The sequence below is a fragment of the Lynx canadensis genome, chromosome C2 (assembly GCF_007474595.2).
Source record: "Lynx canadensis isolate LIC74 chromosome C2, mLynCan4.pri.v2, whole genome shotgun sequence".
NCBI classification, from domain to species: Eukaryota; Metazoa; Chordata; class Mammalia; order Carnivora; family Felidae; genus Lynx; species Lynx canadensis.
Window position 1 is genome coordinate 147,417,688 of NC_044311.2, and position 23,620 is coordinate 147,441,307.

At 38.1% G+C, this 23,620-nt stretch overlaps 2 protein-coding genes across 6 annotated transcripts in view; one reads left to right on the forward strand and one right to left on the reverse strand.

The window, feature by feature from the left end:
* SON (SON DNA and RNA binding protein) overlaps positions 1 to 12,953 on the forward strand; it is a 33,023-nt gene extending 20,070 nt beyond the window's left edge. Inside the window, exons 7-12 of one of the 3 annotated variants that reach the window (XM_030329835.1) lie at positions 2,690 to 2,800; positions 3,967 to 4,083; positions 8,245 to 8,392; positions 11,021 to 11,092; positions 11,201 to 11,316; positions 11,896 to 12,953. In XM_030329835.1, coding sequence (XP_030185695.1) covers positions 2,690 to 2,800; positions 3,967 to 4,083; positions 8,245 to 8,392; positions 11,021 to 11,092; positions 11,201 to 11,316; positions 11,896 to 12,054 — 723 coding nt within the window. In that variant the 3' untranslated portion in view covers positions 12,055 to 12,953. Of the gene's footprint in view, positions 1 to 2,689; positions 2,801 to 3,966; positions 4,084 to 7,494; positions 7,575 to 8,244; positions 8,393 to 11,020; positions 11,093 to 11,200; positions 11,317 to 11,842 lie in introns of those variants that run through there. The other 2 variants (XM_030329836.1, XM_030329837.1) reach the window with 2 other exon arrangements.
* DONSON (DNA replication fork stabilization factor DONSON) lies at positions 1,801 to 23,242 on the reverse strand. 3 transcript variants are annotated; one of them, XM_030329841.1, is made up of 11 exons: positions 22,895 to 23,242; positions 22,087 to 22,167; positions 20,562 to 20,765; positions 19,429 to 19,607; positions 18,532 to 18,710; positions 17,227 to 17,308; positions 17,013 to 17,117; positions 16,125 to 16,323; positions 14,803 to 15,015; positions 13,819 to 13,964; positions 1,801 to 2,254 (listed from the first exon to the last, which is right to left on the reverse strand). In XM_030329841.1, the coding sequence occupies exons 1-10, from the start codon at positions 23,201 to 23,203 to the stop codon at positions 13,827 to 13,829; spliced, it is 1,689 nt and encodes a 562-aa protein (XP_030185701.1). In that variant the 5' UTR covers positions 23,204 to 23,242; the 3' UTR covers positions 1,801 to 2,254; positions 13,819 to 13,826. The 3 variants fall into 3 exon arrangements, with proteins under 3 accessions (XP_030185701.1, XP_030185702.1, XP_030185700.1); XM_030329842.1 differs by lacking the exon at positions 1,801 to 2,254 and adding an exon at positions 9,751 to 10,408; XM_030329840.1 differs by lacking the exon at positions 1,801 to 2,254 and having other exon boundaries at positions 12,577 to 13,964.
* Between the last annotated feature and the right edge of the window lie 378 nt (positions 23,243 to 23,620).

Consider the following 23,620-nt stretch of genomic DNA (forward strand, 5'->3'; position numbering starts at 1 on the left):
ATAGTGTTTATGTACACACACATATACCATATAGTCCAGTAGAGTAGTCACTAGCCACTGAAAAATCATTTCCTTAATTGCACTAGCCACATTTTAAGTGCTCATTAGCTGTCACTGTAGAAAATACTACTGACCAGTGTTCTAAAGGGTAGCTGTGATATTTAATGAGAGTTTCAATACTGATATGTGACATTTGGTCTAGTCCTTGAATATTAGTGCTTTGGGGATTATACATTATTACATATCTTGAATTACCTTGAAAACCTGGAAACATGCTTTTTTGATTCAAACATTTGAGGATCCTTAAGAGGTTCAGATAATCCTGGTTCATTTTATTTTGAGTATGTTCTTCACATTTAAAAATATGAATATAAAATGAATAGTAAGATTACTCTCTTGGTAAGCCTGTTGAGTGAATTAAGTTGTAGTCAGGAAAAAAACTGGTTATCATTTTATCTGAAGTAAATTTATTTTAAACATCAAGGTTGCTATATTAAAATTTCTTCTAGAGTGAGAAGTGAATGTAACAAAATGTTACTGAGATTTGAATGAAGTTTCATCCTGGGGATAAATGATGAGGCATTTAGATTATCTGCTTAAAGACTTAAAAAATATATGAAGATAGGTCTTCAGATCATAGGTGTGTATTCATTTGTTTTCTAATTGGGAAGAATTTTATCCTAGAGAAGTTGGGAGCTTTTAGAGCCATCTTTACATTTTCATGGCTAAATTTATAGCTGGAAATTGGGGATCAGGGCTTGAAGTAGTCAGTAGATCGATTTTCCACATTATCACCTCTAAACTTAGACTTTTTCAGAATAAAAACCTGTTATTTATACCTAAACATCCTCAGATTTACAGACTGCTACCCAAAGTAATTTGGACAAGGTTAATGAACAGTACTTGAGGTATATTTGCTGGGCTTTCAAATTGCATCAGTAATCCTACCTGACAGTTTTAGGAAACACATAAGGTAGGCCAAAGGAATGTAAATTTTGGCCTAAAATATTTGGGTTCCCATTTATTTAAAGTCCCAGCAGTTGATCAGAATTATCAAAAAAGTGACAAGTGAAGACCCCTAGAGTTTTAGTGTTTAATTGTGACTGCTTAGATTATTTTTTATAGGCCCCAGACATAGTCTAATTAGTGTGGATAATTTACTACGTTGACAGTTAAGATCTTTCATGGGATCTGTAAATAGTCTTAACAATTACAGAATGAATTTAGCTTTGCTTTCGTTTTAAGAAGGCATACATAAGAATCTATGTGGAAGAAAAAATTTAATTTTGCTGGGGGAGTATTATGAGATGACTCAGCAAGATAACGAAGAATGGTGGAATAATAAGGGGTTCTGAAGGTAGAAAAAGGGAGACTAGTAATCCTTATGCGTGAGGTAGAATTATTCTCTTATATCCTTATGCGTAAGGTAGAATTATTCTCTTAGAGTCATACACCCTTCTATATAGGTCTTTATTTTATAAGAAGTATTTCATATGTAGTACATAGTTAAATTACAGGTAGCCCTTAGCTTTAAGAAAAATCCTTAGCTGTTAATTTATATTACTGACTTCCTTATATTTGTAATATCCATGCAGTACCTCTAATCATGTTTTGCATATGAATATAGGAAAACCTTTTCATGTCAAATATTTTCCAAAAATGAATTTTCTTGGGTGAAATCACTAGGAAATATTAATGGGTTGTGTTAGAAGAAAAATAAGTAATAAGAATTGGTGATGATACAAGTCAACATGAGCTCTTAACATCAGAACAAAGAACATCAAATACTTACTTGATGTGTTTTTCCTTTTATGGTTGAGCCTTCCACAAATCTGATAAATTGGGGATTTGTTCTTTAAGAATTTTTCTGGACATTATGAAACGTTTTAAAAAGTTAAACCATGAAGTCACCTCTGGTTAGCATAACATTTTTACAGGTAGGATATGAGCTTTGAAAAGGAGGACCTAAGACATTCCAGACATATTTAATTTTAAATGTGTTGGTTCATGTTGTTATGTACCCCCCCAGAAATATTTTAATTTGGGTCATTAATACATATAAACTGAAAACAAAGGATTCATTTATGTATATAGTAAATAACGTTCTTTGAAGAAATGGAGATCTTAAGACCAAACTGTATCTCTGAGCAACTGCAAGAAGGTGAAAAGATGTGCAGATGAGTAAAAGACCAACTGACCTGATAGTGGTTTTCTGCTTGCTTATTCAAGAACCTTATTGCTTCTGAACATTATGCTAAAAAGAAATAGGATAAAATGAAAATTGCTCATGAATATAAAATTAATAGTTCCAAAACAGTTGAAAAAAGTACCAGTTTTTGTAAATGACTGTTTTGTTAGTGAAGGCTAGAGAGTTTTAAGTTCTTTGTGCAATTTTCTGTGATCATAATTTGATACAGTAGAAAATACAGTAGAAAATATGAAATTTGAAGTTCAGATGTTGGGTTGAGTTCAGCTGCTGCCTCTGATAGCGTGTAACTTACCTTAAATGATCCTCATCTGCTTTCCAAGTTTCTTTTACTTCTTGGTATCTTTTCTGTACTTTACAAGATTATTAATATGTAAGATTACTGTTTCATTTTTGATATGTAGCAACTAAAGATATGAGCACTTTTTAGAATTTAGGGGGTCTATCATAATTTGAGATAATTATCTATGTTTTCTTTCTTAGCCTGTGGACATCTCTACAGCAATGAGTGAACGGGCACTTGCTCAGAAAAGACTAAGTGAGAATGCATTTGACCTTGAAGCCATGAGCATGTTAAATCGAGCTCAGGAAAGGGTATGTAGCAGTTTTAATGTCTGCTAAATGAGAATTTAACTAATTAGATGGTTGTGACGTAAGTAAATTCTGTGGCATGCTGTTGAAATGTAGGTCCTAAAAATCCAAGGAAATAAGTAATTTATTGTAATTAGCTTATTTTAAATGAAAGTGATTTTGTGGCATGGTCATTCACTCAGTAAATGTTTATTGTGTACTGTGTGGCAGGAACTAATGTTTAAGCGAGTTAAAATAGAAAAAAAAATCCCTGCTCTTACTGAGTTTGTAATCTGGAATATAAAAGTAGCTATGTGTCCATCATAGCTCTGTGAGATGTAGGTACTATTATGATGTCCCATTTTCCAGCTGAGGAAACTGAGTAAAGAGTGGTTAGTCAGCCTGAAACAACTATAACACTGCACGTTAGCTACACTGGAATTAAAAAAAAAAAGTGATTAGGCAGTCTGAGGCCAGAGTCTAGACTTAAATTTTTAACAGTGGACAGCTTTTCCTTTTGTCTTCTACATTCCCGTGGTAGATCTATATAGAAACGACAAATACATGTTCAGACAGATAAATACACTACCTAACAATACCAATGTTTATTAGCAAATATGCTTTGAAGGACAACTGATTCTTTAACCATCACAATAAATGCTGGTGATTAATGTAGGGCTCAGTTTTTAAAGAAGGCTGTTTTCTGGGTTTGAATAATTCCCTGCATTTATTACTCCTTAAGCGTGTCTCTTGAATTCTGGATTTCTAATACCACAAAGAAGGTAATTAATTAAAAACTCAGGCGATCGTAACATTTATTAGAGTGCATTTATATGAGGTACATAAAGCAGAGGGCAGGGATCCTGTGCTGCATGAAACTCTTTTCTGTATTCATGTATCCATGTGATATTTTGGAGGAGTATTATTGTTAATGCTTTTCAGTTGTTAGACGTACATCTCAAATCTTGTTACTAATGGGACCCACTGAATGTTACCAAAGTGCTGCTTTTAAGAAAACATTTTAAATACGTATGCATTCATCAGATTGTTCTAAAAGTTGAATAAGTCTTATTCAGCCTTTTCAAGAACTAAATAAAACCATTTCATTTAGTGAAATAAACCAGTGGGCATTTTTGACTAGACAAGTAATTTTACTCAGTTGATTGAGGCATCTTTTTTTTTTTCTTCAGATTGATGCCTGGGCTCAGCTGAACTCCATTCCCGGCCAATTCACCGGAAGTACAGGAGTACAGGTTCTGACACAAGAACAGTTGGCTAATACTGGTGCCCAAGCCTGGATTAAAAAGGTACACAACATATGCACGTACAAAAGTGTCCAACTACAAAGTTAAGATTTTTTTTAGAAAATGTTTTATTAAAAATGCACGGAGAGGCCAGTAACTATAACCAAAGTTCATGAGTAAATTTGCTATGTGTGCATACTCTAGGATGGACACTGAAGATGGACCTGATTCATGAGACAATGGCAAATGTATAAATAAGGCTCAAGAGCCACTCAGTTTATATCCTGAAGTTATTTGTTATTGCTGCTGCTGGTCTTTTTGGGGGTGGTTTTTTAAAAACTGTGTTTTGAATGCTAACAGTGTATCTCAGGTGCTGTTCAGAATGTTCCACAGTTCCTGTTGGACTACTAATCTAATGATTTCAAAGCAGTGGTTCTCAAATTTTTTCTCATCATGGGATACTTTATTACAGGTTTATTTTTGGTGGATCACTGTCCCCAAGAGCCCTCTTACCACCCAGATTTTCCATTTCTTTGCTCCCTCTGTCCTTCTTTCCCCTTCTTTAGTGCCTGTGCCCTCTTGTAAGCTCTCTTGGCCCTTATTTCTCACCCTTCTGGTGATCACCCCGATCCCTGTGGTTGTCAGCTGCTGGTTATAGCAAGTTGGTTGGGAGGCCCCAGTATTAGCACTGCATGTGGTGATCTTGCCATGGGACCGGAAGGCTGGGGAGGATTGTTGGACTGGGGGTTGGGGGGGGACGGTGGGCAGTGCTGAAGGGGTGGTGAAGGGGGTGGAGTGGGGATGGAGAATGCTATCTGTGGACCACCATTTAGGCCCTGGTGGCCTCTGGTGATCCACAGGCTCAATTTGAGAACCACTGATCTCCTGAAAAAACAGGATATGTAAGACCTAAATTCATGGGAGAGGATGGACGCCTCGTGCTGTGAAGATGTAGGTGCTCCTGGTTTCAGATTCCTGCAGTGAGACCTGTGAACTCCACCTACGGCTGCCTCATTGTTGGGGGAGTCTTAGGTGGTTAAGAAGGGCTTTCTAAAGAAATGCCTTCTGATGAAGGGACGTGGCTTGGTTGGATGGGTGATGGGACATTTGTTTCAGGAGTACTGGCAGTATGGCAGTGCTGAAACTGGGAGGCTGCGTGGTCTAAGGATTGGGAAGGTTTCTTTATCCCGCTGTACTCCTGACTGCTTTTGTGATCATGGGCAAGTAATATACTTGGAATTTCAGTCTCCCAAGTGTCATGAGAAGACAAGTTCTTAATACTGCTTCACAGGGCAATAATTAATAACGTGATGGGCACCTATGAAGAATTGCTATGATTGCCAGTGAATGAGCTGAATTTCCGCAAAATGAGATTTTGGTTGCTTTGGATATTTTAATCTCATAACGTTTCAGTTTTGATAGCATTATCTCTGTTGATCCTCTTATTAACAAATTAATATAAAACATGATACATCCTCAATTTACCTGCCATTTTTGGTACATTTAGGTACACTATTATGTGTTTAGTGAGTATATGGCCAGATTCATTAAAAATTTACAACTTTTATGTCATTTACTAGGGGTCGGTGTTGGAAAAAAACGAAAATCTAGTCAAAATATTTTTAATTTTGGGTTCATTTTGGACCAATTATAGTATTTAAAGTAGAGTGATTTGGATAGTATTTGAAAATGGCCTTCATCTCATTGGGAAGAATGATATACACCTATTTCAATAGTTTTAATTCTTTAATACTATTTAATCTTGAAGCTTGAGTCTCAGTATTTCAGGAAGTTAGACTTGAAGCTTACGTGGGTGTTTAGGCAGATAAAAATTAAATAGTCTTGTACATTACTAGGTAGGAACTTCTGAGTGTGATTCCATTGTAAAATTTTGGTCTTCATTTGTATAATGAAGTACTGATCCATAATGCTTATATAGTTCTAAAAATCATGTTAACATAACTTGCAGAAATGAATCTTCTACTGATTAAAATTGGTTCTTGCAAACTTTCCCTTAAAGTTTTGATTTCTAGTCATGTAGGCAGTTGACAGATTTTCAATCACATTATTTTAAATGTACATGTAAGGCATTTTGATAAATTATGAGATGTGTTCATGAAAGTTTTTAAATAATAACAAGAAAGCAATGCTTTTAGGAAAACTCCCATTTATATGTTTACAGAAGAATATTTGCTACTGATAACAAGGAAGGAATGAACATTTATAAAAATGTGGAAGTCATTAGCTGGAAATTTATCATTTATCTTCACTGTCAATGGTCTCTTTGTTGTGTTTAGAAAACTTTCAATGATCACATAGTTTTTCTTGCCTTGCACTAGCCTAACACCCTCCTTTATGTTAAAAACCACATGGAATGCCAACACAGTCCATATTCATTTTTAGTTTGTTGCAGTATATTCTTAGATGAAAAAAGATGGGAGTTTTACCATTATTATGTCAGTAAGACATTTTTAAGTGGTTATTGATTTAAAAGAACCTTTATTTTCTGGAATTAAGTGATTTGGACATGACCTGATGACCCGATGAGTATTGTTTACTATTATACTCATTAGATTAAGCAGCTTTTTGGTGAACTGTATACACAATGGGGTAAAGAAACATGAAGATAGTAGAGAATGGAAACCGAGTCGGAAGCCTGGGTTATTTGGGGTTTTGTATTATACTCTGCACAGTTGCCCTTTTTTTTAGGAGTGTTGCCTGGAAAAGAGGGGCGGATGAACCTGGAAGTAAGTAAAAGTCATTTTAGGTGTGTAGCAACAAGGCAGTTGATATCCAAGCATCAGCTAACTTTTCTCTTTATACATCAACACTGCATGGCCTGCACCAAATAAGGAACTGAACCAGGGGTATGTTTTTACCTCCACAGCTGCCTCCTTCCATCAGAGCACCTAGTTGTACTTAATGTCTAGTCACACATCATTGGCATGTTTTTCCCCAGCATATAATTTACAAAGCTGGGGGAAAAATAATACAGTTTTACTACTGTGTAAAAATAAGATTTTAAAAATTTAGCATTAACTTATCAATATAGGAAATGATTAATGCATACTCTTCCCAGAGATACCAAATTTTTGACTCCCTCTGTTGATAAGTTAATGACTTTTGCTATATATTTGCTAGAGAACATAAGTCTAAAATTTAAGAACAAGGGGAAAGTAAAGCAGGATTTTGAGATGTTATAAATTAAAAGGAAAATGGCCAATAAAGATCAACAGTAGAATTCATCTGTTCTGTGTACATGGATGTCCTTTAAAATAGAGGCATCGCATATTTATTTCTTAATGTGTGAAAATGACTGTTGACCATGCTAATGTATATAGTTGTGCATCTTAAGACATTAAGTGGTTTGCTGCTTTGATGGAAATTATGGTTCAGTGGGTTGGATACAAGAGAGATGACTGTTCACAGAATAACCTGTGAACTTTCACCCCTCTGTATGGAAACTTGTTTCAGGGCCAAATCCTTGTAGCTGTCTTCTTGCCCCGGTCAGTGCCAGCCCTACTATTCACAACACTGCTGCTACCGAGGCCTAGGTATGTAAACGTTTAAGGAGTTTTTTAAAAGTCTTTTAACATCAAGCTAGGATTTAAAAGCATTCAAATTCAGTTTGGTATAATGACAGGGTATTTTATGTGACTGTCCATTTCTTACTGTGTAAATAGAATTTAAAGATTTTTACCTTTTGGTTCGTAGGGATTTTCTAAGTAAAATATTTATACTTGCTTTAAGGTAGAGTGGGAAAGAAAACTTGGGATGTTAACAGTATGCTGCTTCAGTGTCCAAACTATTTCTAAATGATTTCTGGGCTTTATTCATTAACTAGGTACACCTGGGACAATTAATATTATTGACTGTTTTAACATTGCCTTCTTTTTATTTTGCAAGCTAAGAAGAGATACCAGTGAACCTAAATAGTGGACGAAAACAGGAGTGTTCTAATTTTTTTTTTTTTTTTGGAGGGGGGCAGGAGGGCTACTGTTTTAAACTGCCATTTATTTGCCTTATTTGACTTTCAAAATATTATGTTAATGTGAAAATAATTAGCATCCACACTACAGTATGTATATAAGTATAGAAACTTAAATTTAATTGCTATATCAGATCTAGAAGTAAAATAAGATTTTTTTTTTAAAAATTACACTGCATTTGTAGTCAAATTCTAACTCTGAAATGGGGACATTTTACCTTTCTTTCTTTGGATAGGATCAGTTCTTAAGAGCAGCCCCGGTAACTGGAGGAATGGGAGCCGTTTTGATGAGAAAAATGGGCTGGAGAGAAGGAGAAGGATTAGGAAAAAACAAAGAAGGAAATAAGGAACCTATCCTAGTTGATTTTAAGACAGACCGAAAAGGTAACACATTGTTCTGGGAATGTTTATTATACCTTCTTTAATATTTAAGGTTTCGGGGCTTCTGGGTGGGTCAGTCGGTTAAGCATCTGATTCTTGGTTTTAGCTCAGGTCATGGTCTCACGGTTTGTGAGATCAAGCCCTGTGTTGGGCTCTGTGCTGACATTGTGGAGCCTGCTTGGGATTCTCTTTGCCCCCTCATTTGCCCCTAAAATAAATTTATTTATTGCAAAATAAATAAGTAATATTAAAAAAAAACACTTAGGGTTTCATTACCTTCGTAGATTGTTTTTTTTTTTTTTTTAAGTAAGCTCTTTGCCCACTATGGGGCTTGAACTCACGACCCTGAGATCAAGAGTCATATGCTGTACCAACAGAGCCCACCAGCAGCCCCATCTTTAAATAAATAATAAGTAAATAAATAAATAAATACACACACATAGTAATCTTCTTACATTTTGATATCCTTGATGCTTAACTGGAGCATATATACAGCTGTTTGTTAGGAAACAAAAGTTTAACCCATTCGTGACAGCTTGTATAAATACAGATGAAGTCACTAATTTGGGCTTTTAAAAGGCAGTTGTAGTTAAGATGCTAAATAATAAGGAAGTAGGCATATATCAGTGTGACTGAAATTTTAACTAGATTTTTTTTTTTTTTTTTTTAAACCTTTTATTCATTATTGAGAGACAGAGACGCAAGTGTGAGCCGGGGAGGGGCAGGTGAAGCAGGCTCCTGGCTCTGAGCTGTCAGCAGAGCTCAAACTCTGCTTCAGTGCTGTGCTCAAACTCTGTTTGAGTGGGGCTCAAACTCACAAGGTCATGACCTGAACCGAAGGCTATGGTTAACTGACTGAGCCACCCAGGCACCCCCTATATTTCATTTTTAGGAAATGGAATCCCCATTTTGCTTTCTCTTGATGGGGAACATACACTTGTTGTTTCTAGGATTTATTTTTTTCTTTTTCAAATATTTTATCTTCTATATTCTCCTTATTTCTTACTAGAGTGCTGTTTTGTCTTCACCTTATAAACCCTTTTTTGCATGTCTCTTTTTCTGAGTTTATTTTGAGAGAGTGGGGAAAGGGCAGAGAGGTAGAGAATCCCAAGTAGGCTCTGCACCGTCACCATGCAGCCCGACGTGGGGCCCTAACCCACAAACTGCGAGATCATGACCTGAGCCGAAATCAAGAGTCTGCGTATCCCTCTTTTTAAGCTCCATAATTGAGTTTTCTTGGATTGGGGCTGGAGAATAGTGGAGCAGTTGCTGGCAGCAATGTTAGCTCTTCATATTTTCTTGTTCTTGGGGCACCTTGGAACTTTGCAACTCATGGGGATCTCTCTATATAGCTTGCATGCAGTTGCTGAGTATTAAAAATACACTTAGTGCTTATTGAGAAAAGCCAGCTGGTACCTTTTAAATTCTTCCCTTGGAATTATGTTTTAAGTAGAATCAAATGGCTCAATGTCAGCTCAGTGTGATTTCAATAGCTTGGATAAGCCTGATTTTTAAAAACTGTAAAGTTGAACACTAGAATTTTCATTATCTTTGTAATCAGAGAATTGAATTAAGTTGGAGATGATGCAGTTAAATTATTCTTAATAGGAAACGAACTAGCTCTGACCAAACTGTGTCTTATAAAATGTTTTGCTTCAGAAATTCTACATTCTCATCCACATAGAATACCGTGATGCCACTTTTTTCAAATTGTAGGGAGTTTATTGGTAATAATTCCAAGTAGGCTAGAAATAGCATGAGAATCATCCTGTGCTAATAAGCGTTAATTCAGACTCTAAATTAGAAAAGGACATTGTACTGATTGGGTCACATTGACATTGTATTACTTCTACAAGTTGAATAGATTTTTTGAGTCCTAAAAGGTGGTTTTTTGGAAGAAAATATCTGTGAAGGCATTGCATAATTCCAGGGAACATCATCTTTGGAATTCTGTGACAGGTGTTGGGTTTGGAGAAGCATACTAGCAGAATTAATGAAGAACTGGTTGAAGAATTCCCCCTAGGAGAAATGGAAGTCAGGAAAGCATTGATTTTGGGTAGTGATACAGCTAAATCCCTTTGGAAGGGGAGGTTATACAGTGAGATTATGTTTGTCTTTTGAGAATATCTTCATTTGATAAGTCAGAAAGGGGTTGTTTGCTGGGGGAGAAAAGGGACACGTTCATCTATAGAGACAGCCTCTCCCTTTTAGTTTTTTTTTGGGGGGGGTGTGGCCTAAAAGCCTCACCATCTGGGGAACTTAATTAAGTGAGCCATCATTTTTTAAGGAATGGGAAACCTTAGATTGCACTTGTAATAGCCTCTAGTTTTTAAACTTAAAAAGAAACAGACCTGTAGTTGTTAACTATGGCACTTAATTTATATACATATTTATATACTAGGTTTTCTGAACATTTGATTTTTGTACAGTTTGTAATACCAAGGTACATGATAAACATAAAGATTTATATATTGAAACAGCAAAATAGAAGTCAAATGATATAAAAATCAGGGGTAGTGGGAGTTGAATATTTTATTGAGACTCAGGTTCCTACAGAGGGAATCATTGTGTTTATAATTTTGAATGATGCTTTGGGATTTATTCAGTGAACATTGGCTTTTTATTTTAAAGGTCTTGTTGCAGTAGGAGAAAGAGCACAAAAGAGGTCTGGGAACTTCTCTGCTGCAATGAAAGATCTGTCAGGTGAGCATACATTTAAATTTCCTCTTCTCCCATCCCCAACTTGAATTCATAATCTGTTGCCACAGACAGTAGAAATAATTAACAAGTTATTTTTTTTTTTCTCTGCAGGCAAACATCCTGTGTCTGCTTTGATGGAAATCTGTAATAAGAGAAGGTGGCAACCACCAGAATTTCTCTTGGTCCATGATAGTGGCCCTGATCATCGCAAACATTTTCTCTTTAGGGTAAATATGAATTTGTGCATTAATTATATACCCCTACTAATTTGATGACTTAACTTTAGAGGGTGAGGGAAAAGCACTGTATCGTCACAATATTGATACATTGTGGGTTGGGAGTGAATAGATGTGTGGGTAGAAGTGGTAGGGTTTTTAAATATTTAAGTATACTTTAATATGACCTGTTAATATCCTATTTTTCAAAAATGTTGGAGGGAAAGATGTGGGCAAAATCTGGTGAAGAATTTGTTGACATTTTCTAGTGGAACATGGGGAATTAATTTAGTGTTAATTTAGTAGCTTTATCAGGGATTTCTCCATCCCCTTTCCCCATGCCCCTTCAATTTGAAGACCTTAATTTGTAGTCCCTTTTCCTAAATGATTTGCTGCTTCTGGGTTGAGATTAATTTGACTTCCATAGTATGGGTTTTATAGTTTTTGTGAATTATTTTTCTAGCATTTAGTGAAAAAATACAAAGCTAATAGATATTAAAGTTTGATGCTGTTCTTATTGTATGTTTTTCTTGAATAGGTATTGAGAAATGGAAGCCCTTACCAGCCCAATTGTATGTTTTTCTTGAATAGGTATTGATAAATGGAAGCGCTTACCAGCCCAGCTTTGCCAGCCCTAATAAGAAGCATGCTAAAGCCACAGCAGCTACTGTGGTTCTTCAAGCAATGGGCCTTGTACCAAAGGACCTCATGGCTAATGCCACTTGCTTCAGGAGTGCCTCACGTAGATAGATTGAGGTTTTATATTAATCATTTCAGATAATTTTACTCTGCATCAAAATGTATTTCCTCTTTAATGTTGTAAATATTTGGCAATTTAAGACATTGTGTAAAAAGCAATCTGTACAAACATCTCCAGGCTTTGATTTTTGTACCATGGAAATTGTATTTAACCATACAGGGTTTTGGTATGTTTATATTGTTTACCTTAGTGATGTATTTGTTTAAGTGGCTAACATCCAAACGATTGTTTGAAGGCATCCGTAATCTTCAGTGTGGAATGTTAAATAACGCTTTTATACTGTATTTTGTACTATGATGTAACCTCCCTTCCTTATGGCTAGGCTGCTGTAACACTTGCCTGTAATCAGTGAAGGGCTGTGCACCTTGTACTAGTTCACAATGGGTTCTGCTGGACAGATACTGGGCCAGTGTTATTGAGGTAATCAAGATCTGTTCCACAGGGCTAATGCCACCATCTCCCCTTAAAATTTTGTAGAGGTTATAAAAAGAAAGTGGTATGTTGTGTGATGATCAGCACTAAGTCCTGCATTCCTATCAAAGCCACTTGGGCCATGAGAAGGGAGTCAAAATGAAGTCCGATTAGAATTCTACTGCAGAGGCCAAGTACATTTAGTATGGCATTGAGTTGTGATATAGTTTTACTTTGATGTGCATTTTGAATTTCAGCTACACCTAGATAGACGTTAAATGATAATTAAAATGCTGTAACCAACTTATCTAATAAAATCGGCACCCAGCCACTATTTTGTTGACTGAGAAAGTTTAAGTTTATGTTAATTTTTAGGGTCTGATAGAATATTTCATGTGTATTACAGTGGTATTCATAATGCTATGTCTCTAAACTTTATTTTCAAAAGCTTAAGGCCCAAATATAAACTTCTCTGGAATAAATGTGGTGTCTTATTTTTTGGATCATAAAGTGAACACATACTTCTTCACTAAATATTGTCATTTCTTTACCCAGTGCTTTTGATTTCTACGTCCTTTTATTTTAAGGAAATTTGAATTACACACACAACACACACACTCGCGCGTGCACACACACAAATACCTACAAGAACATTAAATACTCCTTTACCATGACAGCTGAGCACACTTTACAATTAACACTATTCTATGTGGAATACAAAATATCCCTCTTTGAATTAACACGCATTAAAAAAAACAAATTTAATATATTTGAAAATAGAGGAATTAGAAATGAGAATGAAGGCAACTAAGGTAGAGACATCAACAATTAGCTATTTGTCTACAAATACGAATTTGTCTACATTTGTATCTTTATAATCTAGAACCTGCATATAACTGTAGGTATAGGTAAGTTGTCAAATATGGTTTTGCCCTGATGCCATCGGTCACAAAATGCCAGTAGATAATTAATACTTAGCTTCAATTCGCCATTTGCAAGGCAACACTGACATTCATAATACTCTGTTTTCTACTCCGTTTAGAATTAGCTTGTAAGGGTCTGGAAGTCTCATTCAAGTTTCTGAGGTTTTTTTAAGAGTTGGGAGTTATCTTTATACCTGAATTATCTAATCAGAATAGTAAAAACAAAATGTTGATTTAAAGCCTTAATCCTTTTGCTTAATGCACGTAATAAAAATTAAGCTAAAAGGTTGTTTATCAACACCTGAATATTTTAAAGTTCTATTCCTTTAACTTCCAAAATGAACTTTAGAGCCAAAGGTATAAGAATCTTGAATTTCCTTGCTAGAAGGCTTTTTCCTCAAAGATTCCTTTTAGGCTTACTTTGGTGTTCAGGATCTCCAATTATAAACGAAGTCACTCAATTCCACAAGCCGTAAAGATGATTTTCCCAGTGTTGGTATTTGACTAAGTTGGTCCAGAGTCTTAGGGTGCAACCCACAGTTACCAAGCTCTTCCTGAAGTGTCTCCTATGGAAATTTGTATTCAAGTTAGTCAAGAAGCACATCAGTCTTTGGACACTGAGATTTTGCTTATTTTAAAGTATCTATATATATTAGAAATCTCTATAGCCACTGTGGGGCTCGAACTCATGACCCCGGCAAAAAGGCACATGCTCTTCAGGCTGAGCCAGCTGGCTGCCCCTTTATTTTTCAGAGGCTCCGCATGCAAAGCGGGGCTTGAACTCCCAACCCTGGCTAGAGTCGCATACCAACTGAGTCAGCCAGGCACCCTTGAACACTCAGATTTTTAAAATTACCATGGGAATTTTGACAAACAGATGCCCTAATTCATGTTTATGAGGTAAAGGCAGTTCATTATCAATAGAAATTGATGCTAAAAATTTTCACCTCTAGCAATAGCATCCAGAAATACACAGTTTTGGTCATTTTTAGAAATCTGGCAAATGATAGAAGCATGAGGCAGTTTTAAAGGTCTTAATTATAACCCGTGAATAAAAACCTTAAACTATGTCCAAAATTAAAGGCAAATATTGGTTAAATATCCATAGTTGTTTATAATAAAGGTATTTAGCAGTATTAAGTTCTGGATCTGAGATAGCCATGAAAATAACTTGCCTTTTCTTTTTGTTTGGAAAGTTCTTTAGTCATTATTGAGTACAACAATCTAAATTCATAAAATTTACCCCTAAAAAAACCAGACCTTATCCCTTTATCTTAGTAACTGTGATTGATAAACAGTACAGTCGAATAACCTGAGATACAAGTTTGGCTCATTGCAAATCATTGATTTCTCCCATCTGAGGAAACTAGCTACAATGAAATATGCTTACAGCTGTCTACTTACCTTATCCAGTATTTTATTCACTGGCAGGCAGATATTAAATACAGCAGTTGGCTCATGTGTATACAGTCCAGCAGAAAATGACCCATTCTGTGAAGATTTGAGTAGCATGGTCACAGAATGTAGAGAATGAGGCATGATAGGACCTGTAATCTCCAAACTAAATTGATCTTTGTATCCAGAAACAGCTTGTGTCTTCACATTTACACTTCGTGCCTTCAAGAAAATTTAAAGAAAAAATTATGGTCACCATCTCTTAAGTTTTTGTCCCTAAAGATCTGTTCAGTAACTTCATTTAGGTTTCCCTCTTTAACAGTTGTAGACTAAAAGGTACAGCATAGAGGGAATACAGCCAGTGGTATTATAATAGCATTGTATGGTGACAGTAACTACACTTGTGAGTATAGCACAAAGTAGTTCATATGACATCAAAAGAATGTTATATGAGTAAAAATGTTAATTCTCCATCTAGAGCACATCTCCAAATTAGGACTCAGTCTCAGTATGTTCTACAAAATACAATTTTTCATATGGTATCCTGATTTATATATTTTTATTAAAATTTTTAATGGTAGTTGACACCCAATGTCACATTAGTTTCAGGTGTACAACAGGGATTCTACAACTCTATATGCTGTGTTCACAAGTGTAGCTACCATCTGTCACCATATAACACTATTATGCCATTGACTATATGCCCGACACTGTTACCTTTCGTCCCTTTGACTTAATTCATTCTGTAACTGGAAGCACATACTTCCCACTCCCCTTTACCCCTTTTTTACCCTCCCACCCCAATTCAGTGGTATATTTTCAATGCAGGATACTGGACAAAAATAAAAATTCAATTCTGCTATTAATGTTCAATATGTATTTTATATTTATATGCATAATTTTTTAAAACAATATGGACACACCACTACTCTTTTCACTTATTCATGATACAGGTTTTGAGATCTATAATTTAACACAACATGTTTGGCTATGTTCTTTCGCCAGTTAAGAAATGAGACAAAATGAGATTAAGCAACTTTTCCATGTGGGAAAAAAGGAATACCAAGGTGCTTTTGCTGCCAATCATATTCATTTTCATTCATTCATTCATTTTCATATAATTCAAATAAAACATTTCATATAATTCATATTTGCACATAATTCTTTTGATACACCTTTAGATCAATGAATTTTTTTGCTGGGAGGAAAGCGAAACAATATGCACCATGCAAAATGCTAGGAGTTATTAAAAACAAATCAAGAATTTGTTCTTCAGTTCTTCTTAAAAAGCCAGTTTATGAAAATTAGAATTTTTTTCCCCCTTTCATTACCTTAAGCATTTGCATTGTGGCACCTCGGAAAGCTACAGGGGATAAGAGGGTTGGTGGAAGTCCTGCCTGTGGGCCTGAGCTTGCAATTAAACTCTTAGAGTTTATCAAAAAATTCAGCAATGTAAGGGTGTTCATTCCCTTCACCAACACAACAGACTCAGGTCTGTGGTCCATTTGCACTTCATGTTTCTCTCTGCGTCTGAAGATGACAGTCAAGGAACTCACAAATGTAAATCCCATACCAGTGGGAAAAAGTCATCCTGATTCTGAATCACCCGGGACCCTTTCTTCCCACTCAGAACTGGAAATGTTCTTGCTATCCCACTTAGTTGCAATTATAAGGTTATCTGTTTAAATCAAAATTTCTTTGACCCTCTGAATTTGCTAGAAATTTGATACCTAACAAAAACAAATTTGTTCCTTAGTCAAAAATATGTTCTATATAGAATGTTTTTATTTTTAAAAAAATTGTTTAGTAATAATTGTTCATGGTTTACTGATACTTAGGGAGTTTTTTAATGTCATGATAGAGAATTAGTTTAAAAAAAATTTTTTTTAATATTTTTATTTTATTTTTGAGAGAGAGACAGAGTGCTAGTGGGGGAGGGGCAGAGAGAGAGGGAGACAAAATCTAAATCAGGCTCCAGGTTTTGAGCTGTCAGCGCAGAGCTCGACATAGGGCTTGAACTCACAGACTGCGAGATAATGACCTGAGCCAAAGTCAGATGCCCAACCAATTAAGCCACCCAGGTGCCCCACGAATTAGTTTAAATAGCAACTTAAAACATTTTAAGATTTATAGTCAAATAAAATTACCAATCAACATTACATTGATCACTAACTTAACTGAACAAAAATCATTTCTAGTTAACATAACTGAAAGGATACAGCTTGATAGAGAGTATGTCTGGTTTTTTAATTTTGTCTTGCACACCTATCTCTTCCAGCCAGGAAAAACTTTCATCTTCATCATCATCACTGATTACTTGTTCCCTAGGAAATTGTTATAGTTAGAGTTTCCATTTCATAAAGCTGTTTCCTCTACAAAACTATTGCACTGAGTCCGCAAGTCACTGGTTGATATAAAATATTAATCACATACTCTCCATTTCCCAAGCTTGTTCCAGATGTCTTTTTCTTCTGATAGCCATTTTCTTTTATTAACGGCAGAGAAAATTCAATACCTACATGAGTAAATAAAAGAAAAATTTAACTGAGTTTTAACATTGTCTACAAGAACTTAACAAGTGTGCCCTTTTAGAGAGTATAAAATTTGAAGATTTGAGTTTATAAACTTGCTCTATTAAGGCAATAGCTTTCATACTTTCTGGACAGTAGCCCATCTCTCTCTCTCTCTCTCTCTCTCTCTCTCTCTCTCTCTCTCTCTCTCACACACACACACACACACACACACACACACACACACACACACACCCTACCTCCTTGAAACAAAAGGTTGAGGAAACAATACATACTCTCACTACATGTATAGTACTCTTTCCTAAAGTACATTCTACTCGGTTTCTTTTCTTTTTTCTTTTTTTTTTTTTTTTTTTGTGAGAGTCAGTCAGCAGGGGAAGGGCAGAGAGAGAGAGAAAAAACCTTAAGCAAGCTTCATGCTCAGTGCAAAGCCCAATGAGGGACTCGGTCCCATGACCTTGGGATCATGACCTGAGTGAACCCAAATCAAGAGTCAAACGTTCAACTGACTGAGCCACCCAGGCACCCCATACTGTTTCATTTTTTTTTTTTTAAAGTGCTGATTGAGCCCACTATATAGATTTCATGAGCATTAATGGTTGACCCAGTTTGAAAATTGTGTTTTTAAAAGGGGGTAGGTAATTTCTGCTATAAAGGAATTTCTAGAGGAAATTCTATTCAGATGGAAACTTTCCAGTCCAATATGTGTTTATCAGGTCAGAAAAGGGAACACTATTAACTTAAAGCTAAGTAATTTAGGAGACAACTTAAATCACTGCTGGAAAAAAAAAAACAGAAATAAAGATGTTTCTTAAAAAATATAGGTAAAACTGGTAGAAAACAATTCAACTGGTAAAAAGACAATTTACATTTTAGCTTTTTTTCAATGTTTATTTGTGTGTGTGTGTGTGTGTGTGTGTGTGTGTGTGTGTGTGTGTGTGAGAGAGAGAGAGAGAGAGAGAGAGAGACAGAGATAGAGAGAGAGGATGAACAAGTGGGAGAGGGGCATAGAGAGAGGGAGACACAGAATCTGAAGCAGGCTCCAGGCTCTGAGCTGTCAGAGGGCTGGAACCCATGAACCATGGGATCATGACCTGAGACGAAGCTGGATGCTTAACCGACTGAGCTACCCAGGCACCCCTCACATTTTAGCTTTTAAGTGCTTACTATACAGTGTGGTATTCTCATTTTAAACCTATAGTTTTACCTTCATTTTTCATAGCTTCTCTTATTCCTCTAGTTGTCGGAGACACGAGAGCTGTGATTACATCATTTCCTGCTAAGCCTGCTGCACGGAACAGGATAGTAAACTGATAGGTACAAACGTAGAAATATGGGCAAAGTTTTGTCTTCAGCAAATTATATAGAGAAGTGAAGCTCACAGACCTTTGAAGCAAAAAAATTTTCTTTAGGTATTATTACACATTTAGCTTAACATCTAAAAATTATTTTTATAATTCAGTTTGATACTCATTTAATTTAAAACACAACACAAATATTATAGATAATGATTTGAATTTTTGCCACTATGTACATAACTTGGCTTTTATTTATATTTTATTTTGTAAGTAGGCTTCACATCCAGTAATGGAGCCCAACATGAGGCTTGAACTCACAACCTTGAGATCAAGGCCTGAGCAGATATCAACAGTCAGATGCTTAACTGACTGAGCCACCCAGGCACCCGCATAACTTGGCTTTTAAAAGGACTAAAACCGGTCATGGGACTCACTGATGACTTCTAAATAACAAATAGTGCTGACCGCTTAAACACTAGTCATTTTTTCTTTAAACAAAACTTACTTGGTAACTGGGTGCTGACTTTCTCTGAGCAGCTTCTGCTGAGAAAGGAAGCGGCCACTGACAAGAAGTAATGTAAAAGAACGTTTGCATGTATTTATAGAACACTTACCGCACTTCCACAATTGCATAAAGAATAGAAAAAAAAGTAATTTAAATGCTGGCTATTAACAGTTTACATAAAATAATTCAGAAGGACACAGAGATCCTTTTACCACCACACATTCCTATATCATAAATAACAGAGAACACTGTTAAAAAGTAAAATTTACTACTGGGATGCACAAGTTTTTACTAATCTTACCAATCACTCATTAAAATGTGTTGCAAGGTTTCATCATTTGACCAAGGGCTTATCTTTCCAGTCATTTTTCTATCAGCTCCAATGCGAGGGAACAGAGGTAGCCAAGGAAAGGCAGGGTGGAGCCAGTAGATAAGGCTCTGCTGGAAGGCACATCGGAGCTCAGTGGAGAGTTTGGGATCCTAAAATCCAGAGATAACATTGGACAGTTTTTGCCACATTAGAAGTATAAAATTTCATTAAAAAGTACTGAATATGCCACTTATTCTGAGAATATTTACGGTTTCCTACAGGAAAGTATTAATAACTGTTACGGGAGCTAAAATGTAGTTTATTCTTGCCAATATTTATTGTATGTTGAACCACATCAGAAGGAAGACTTAAACACAGATGGGACTCCCATCTCTCCTGTTTTCTCCTGAGAATAACTATCTCTGTCATCATTAGGGTAGGGTTACAGGTGGGGATATATATTGTATATAAGTAACGCTATGTTCAACTCCTCTCTGCACACAACTGTGTTTCAACAGTAGCTAGCGAAAATGGGTAATGCGAAATCATATATCATCCTGATCTATTTATTAAAAAAGAAGTACCAAGACCTCTTTTAGGTAATCGCTTTTAACCTAGTTTGAGTTGATGAGCTGCCTGAAAGCAATGCAATTACATTTCTCTAAAACCATTCTAGAACTCATTAACTTTACTACATTACACAGACTATCAACCAGGTAGTCACAATTAGTGTGTATAAAAAAAAAAGAGTATACATTATGTCAGAAAATCAATAGTGTAACCAATGTGCCTTTGCAATCCTACTCAATAGCTTTTCATTTCTTTCCCTTATATTTTTTTTCCTCAAAAGGCCTAGAAAAGAATAGTTTAGTTCAAACAATTCCTGCCTGTAACATTAACTAGTTCTTAGGACAGGTCTCTAAATTTAACAGGCAGTTATTGAATCTGATAGAAAAAACTGTTTGAAAGCACCACTTGGGAAATATAAAATTTCTCACATCCTTGTGTCTTTAAATGTCGGAAGAAAACCTTACTAGAAGGAAATTTCTGTGACATTTTGCAGAGAAATACATTTTACAATTAATTTGATACTTTAAAACATACTCCTTTTCTTTCAGAATTACCTGTATACTTTGAGGCAAAGTAACTTCTGTTGCCCTACAATGCTGGATGATACCTTGAGCCTCTTCCTGTGCTTTCAAATGATCTGCCCAGGTAAAGGGTTGAGAAGAGGTGAAAAGGAGTCGAGTTTTAATACTCCAGTCCACAGGTAACTCAGTACTTTCTGAGGATGGAATATCAGATTTGGAGAATGATACTTGTGGAGTCTTTTAGAAAACAAAGAACATAAAAATTAGTAGAGTACCGGAAAAAACCTCCTTCAATCTACATATTTTACCAACATGATCACTAAAATGTCAACATTTTATAAACTATAATAACACTGAAAATATACTACACACTATGAAAAACTCTAGAAAGAGTTAGACTAAACTGTCGACAGTGCCTTTCTCTGGGAAGTGGGAATTTATACAGGTGGTAGTGGTGAAGGGGTACATTTTACCTTTTCATTTTACATAGTTCAGTTATAAGAGGCATATACTATTTCCATGATGATGATTTAAAAAAAAAAAATCTACTATTGATATTGCTATCAAAGCAGAAATCTTCCCCAAAAAGCACCTTCGAAGCCTCTAAAACTCTGGAAGCAGGGCTAAGCTGCTCCTGCAGGTAACTTAGGTAGGGCTCTTAGAGGCCATAATGTTACCTAAGACCCATTTCCTGATCTCAAAAATTTCTTTCCAAGCTGTTTTGCTGTACTTTCAAGTCAATATTCTCACTTACAATAATTCCTTAAGGTAACATCACAAAAAAACAGGGAAGGGAGAATTATTTCTAATACACTCTGTGAAGACCTTTTATTTACAAGAAAGGGAGACTGGGTCGGAGAGCTCTTCTAGCCTGCTCCTATTAGGACAAACTATGCATTTGTTTTTTGTTCTGTTTTTCAACATTTATTCATTTCTGAGATGCAGTGTGAGTGGGGGAGGGGCAGAGAGCGAGGGAGGGAGACGCAGAATCCAAAGCTGGCTCCAGGCTCTGGGCTGTCAGCCCAGAGCCTGACACAGGGCTCGAGCTCACGGACCGTGAGATCATGACATGAGCTGGACACCCAACAGCCACCCAGGCGCCCCTATGCCTTTGCTGAACTATCACAACAGGAGTACCTGGGGAATGGAATCAAGACTGTGTGTGCTGTGGTGAGGTCGGCAAGGGTCAGCGACCTGCCACAACCTGTGGCGGTCACGTGGGGATCTAGTCTGAAGAGTCAGTTAAGGACTACCTTCAAAAAGCAGCTGCGTGTGGAGTGACCAGCTGGAGCTGTCGCTACCCACAGAGGGACGGTGTCACAAAACTGCTGGAGGTCGAAGGAAATCCTCTATCTACACCAACCTTAGCGGTGGTACCATTACAAACAGCATGCCTACATCATCCAAAGGCAATTACGGTGCTGACGCCATCTCTTCCCCTGGTAAGGGTGATCACGCCCTCAGCACTCTGCCAAACGATTTGGCAAGTCAATGCTTCTGAGAGCTACGGACGTAGATTCTAAGAATACGCATTCTGATGACATTCAAGGACTATTACCTGGACTAACTCGGCCACGGCTGTTCTTTCGGGGAACTTCTCTTCCCAGAGCAAATCATTTTCTTGATTAGAATCTAAACACTGAGGAGGGAAAAAATGGGGCTTTTAAATCGTAAACGATGCTGGGGTTTGCTTTAAAGAGGCGCAGAGCTTCACCCGACCCACGTTCCTCAATAAAGGCCAAGTGCGGGCATTCACATGCCCCCCAATTAATAGGTCGGCGCTTCGCTTGTTTCGTGTCTGAACTTTACTATCAAAATCGAGGGGACAAAAGGCCGGTGATTTGGCTTCTCGTGATTGATGGAGAAACCGCAAAAAGACCCAAAAGGCTTTGGGATTAAAAAAAAAAAAAAAAGCCAGGCAATTGGGACCCCAGGAATCCTCAACATTCCTCCAGCTCCAGAGTATTTTCGAGCGCGTCAGAAAGGGAGGCTCTGAATCACAGAGGGAAGGAGGGTCCCCAGTGATCGTCCCGTCGAAGTGGCCTTCCACGACGAGTTGTTCCAGGATCTTTCGAGCTGTCTCCCCACCGGTCCCTAACCCCCAGGAGGCGGCGGCCCGAACTCGTCCGTCCCGGGCCGGGCCGCGGGGGTGCGCGCTCAGTGCCCTCAGCTTCCCTCAGGACCGGCCGACGCGAGCCGCCCGCGGGGCGCACTTCCCACAGAGCCCGCCTCTCAGAGCAGCCCCTCCCGAGGCTCTGGGCCCCGATGCCGCGGCGGCCACCGCTCTCCGCGCCCGTTTCGCCTCGAACCCCAGAACTTGCCCCAATTAACAGCCGAGTCCACTACGAGGGCCCCTCGACACTCACCGGGTCCTGCGCCTCCTGCTGGCCGCGGGGCGGCCCGTCGGGGGGCTCCGCGGCGGCCGGCGGCCGGTTGTCCAGGCGGGCGAAGGGGTTCCTGCGGGCCGCGGCCGGGCCGCCGCCGCCTCTGCCAGCAGCCGCCGGGAAGGGGCGGAGGAGCAGCCCGGCGGCCAGAGCGGCGCGGCGGGGCGCCGGCTCGGGCTGCTCCCTGGGTGAAGCGGCGGCTTCAAGGCTCCGGACCCTTTTCCGTCGGAGCCGCAAAGTCTCGGGAGGCTTCCTGAAACTGGGCGAGTAGCCGGGAACCGAGAGGGCCATGACTCGCGGCGCTGAGGAGCCGGCCGGCCTCCCCGTGGGCGCTTCCCGCGCGCGCTGGCCCCGCCCCGACGCAGCCCCGCCCCCAACGCGCATCTAGCGCGTGCGCCGTCGGCCGCCCCAGCGGCCCCGCTCCCGCTCCCGCTCTCCGCTCCTGTCCGGCGTCCCGGCGTCCCTGGTAGGTCCTGGACCCTAGTCTTTTCGAGGGTACAAGCGGCTGGGAAATACGCGGTCCAGGGCACCGATGTGCACTCCCCTATCCGGCACCGGAACAGCTGATCGCTGTTTAAATCCGAAGCAGGGATGGCGCGAGCTCAGGACTAGGCGCTCGGAGGAAAAGGAGACGTCACACTTGAGCCGCTGCTTCGATAAGCTCACGGAGGGCAGTGGCGACGTCTAGAGCTGGGGAGAAGGGCCTGC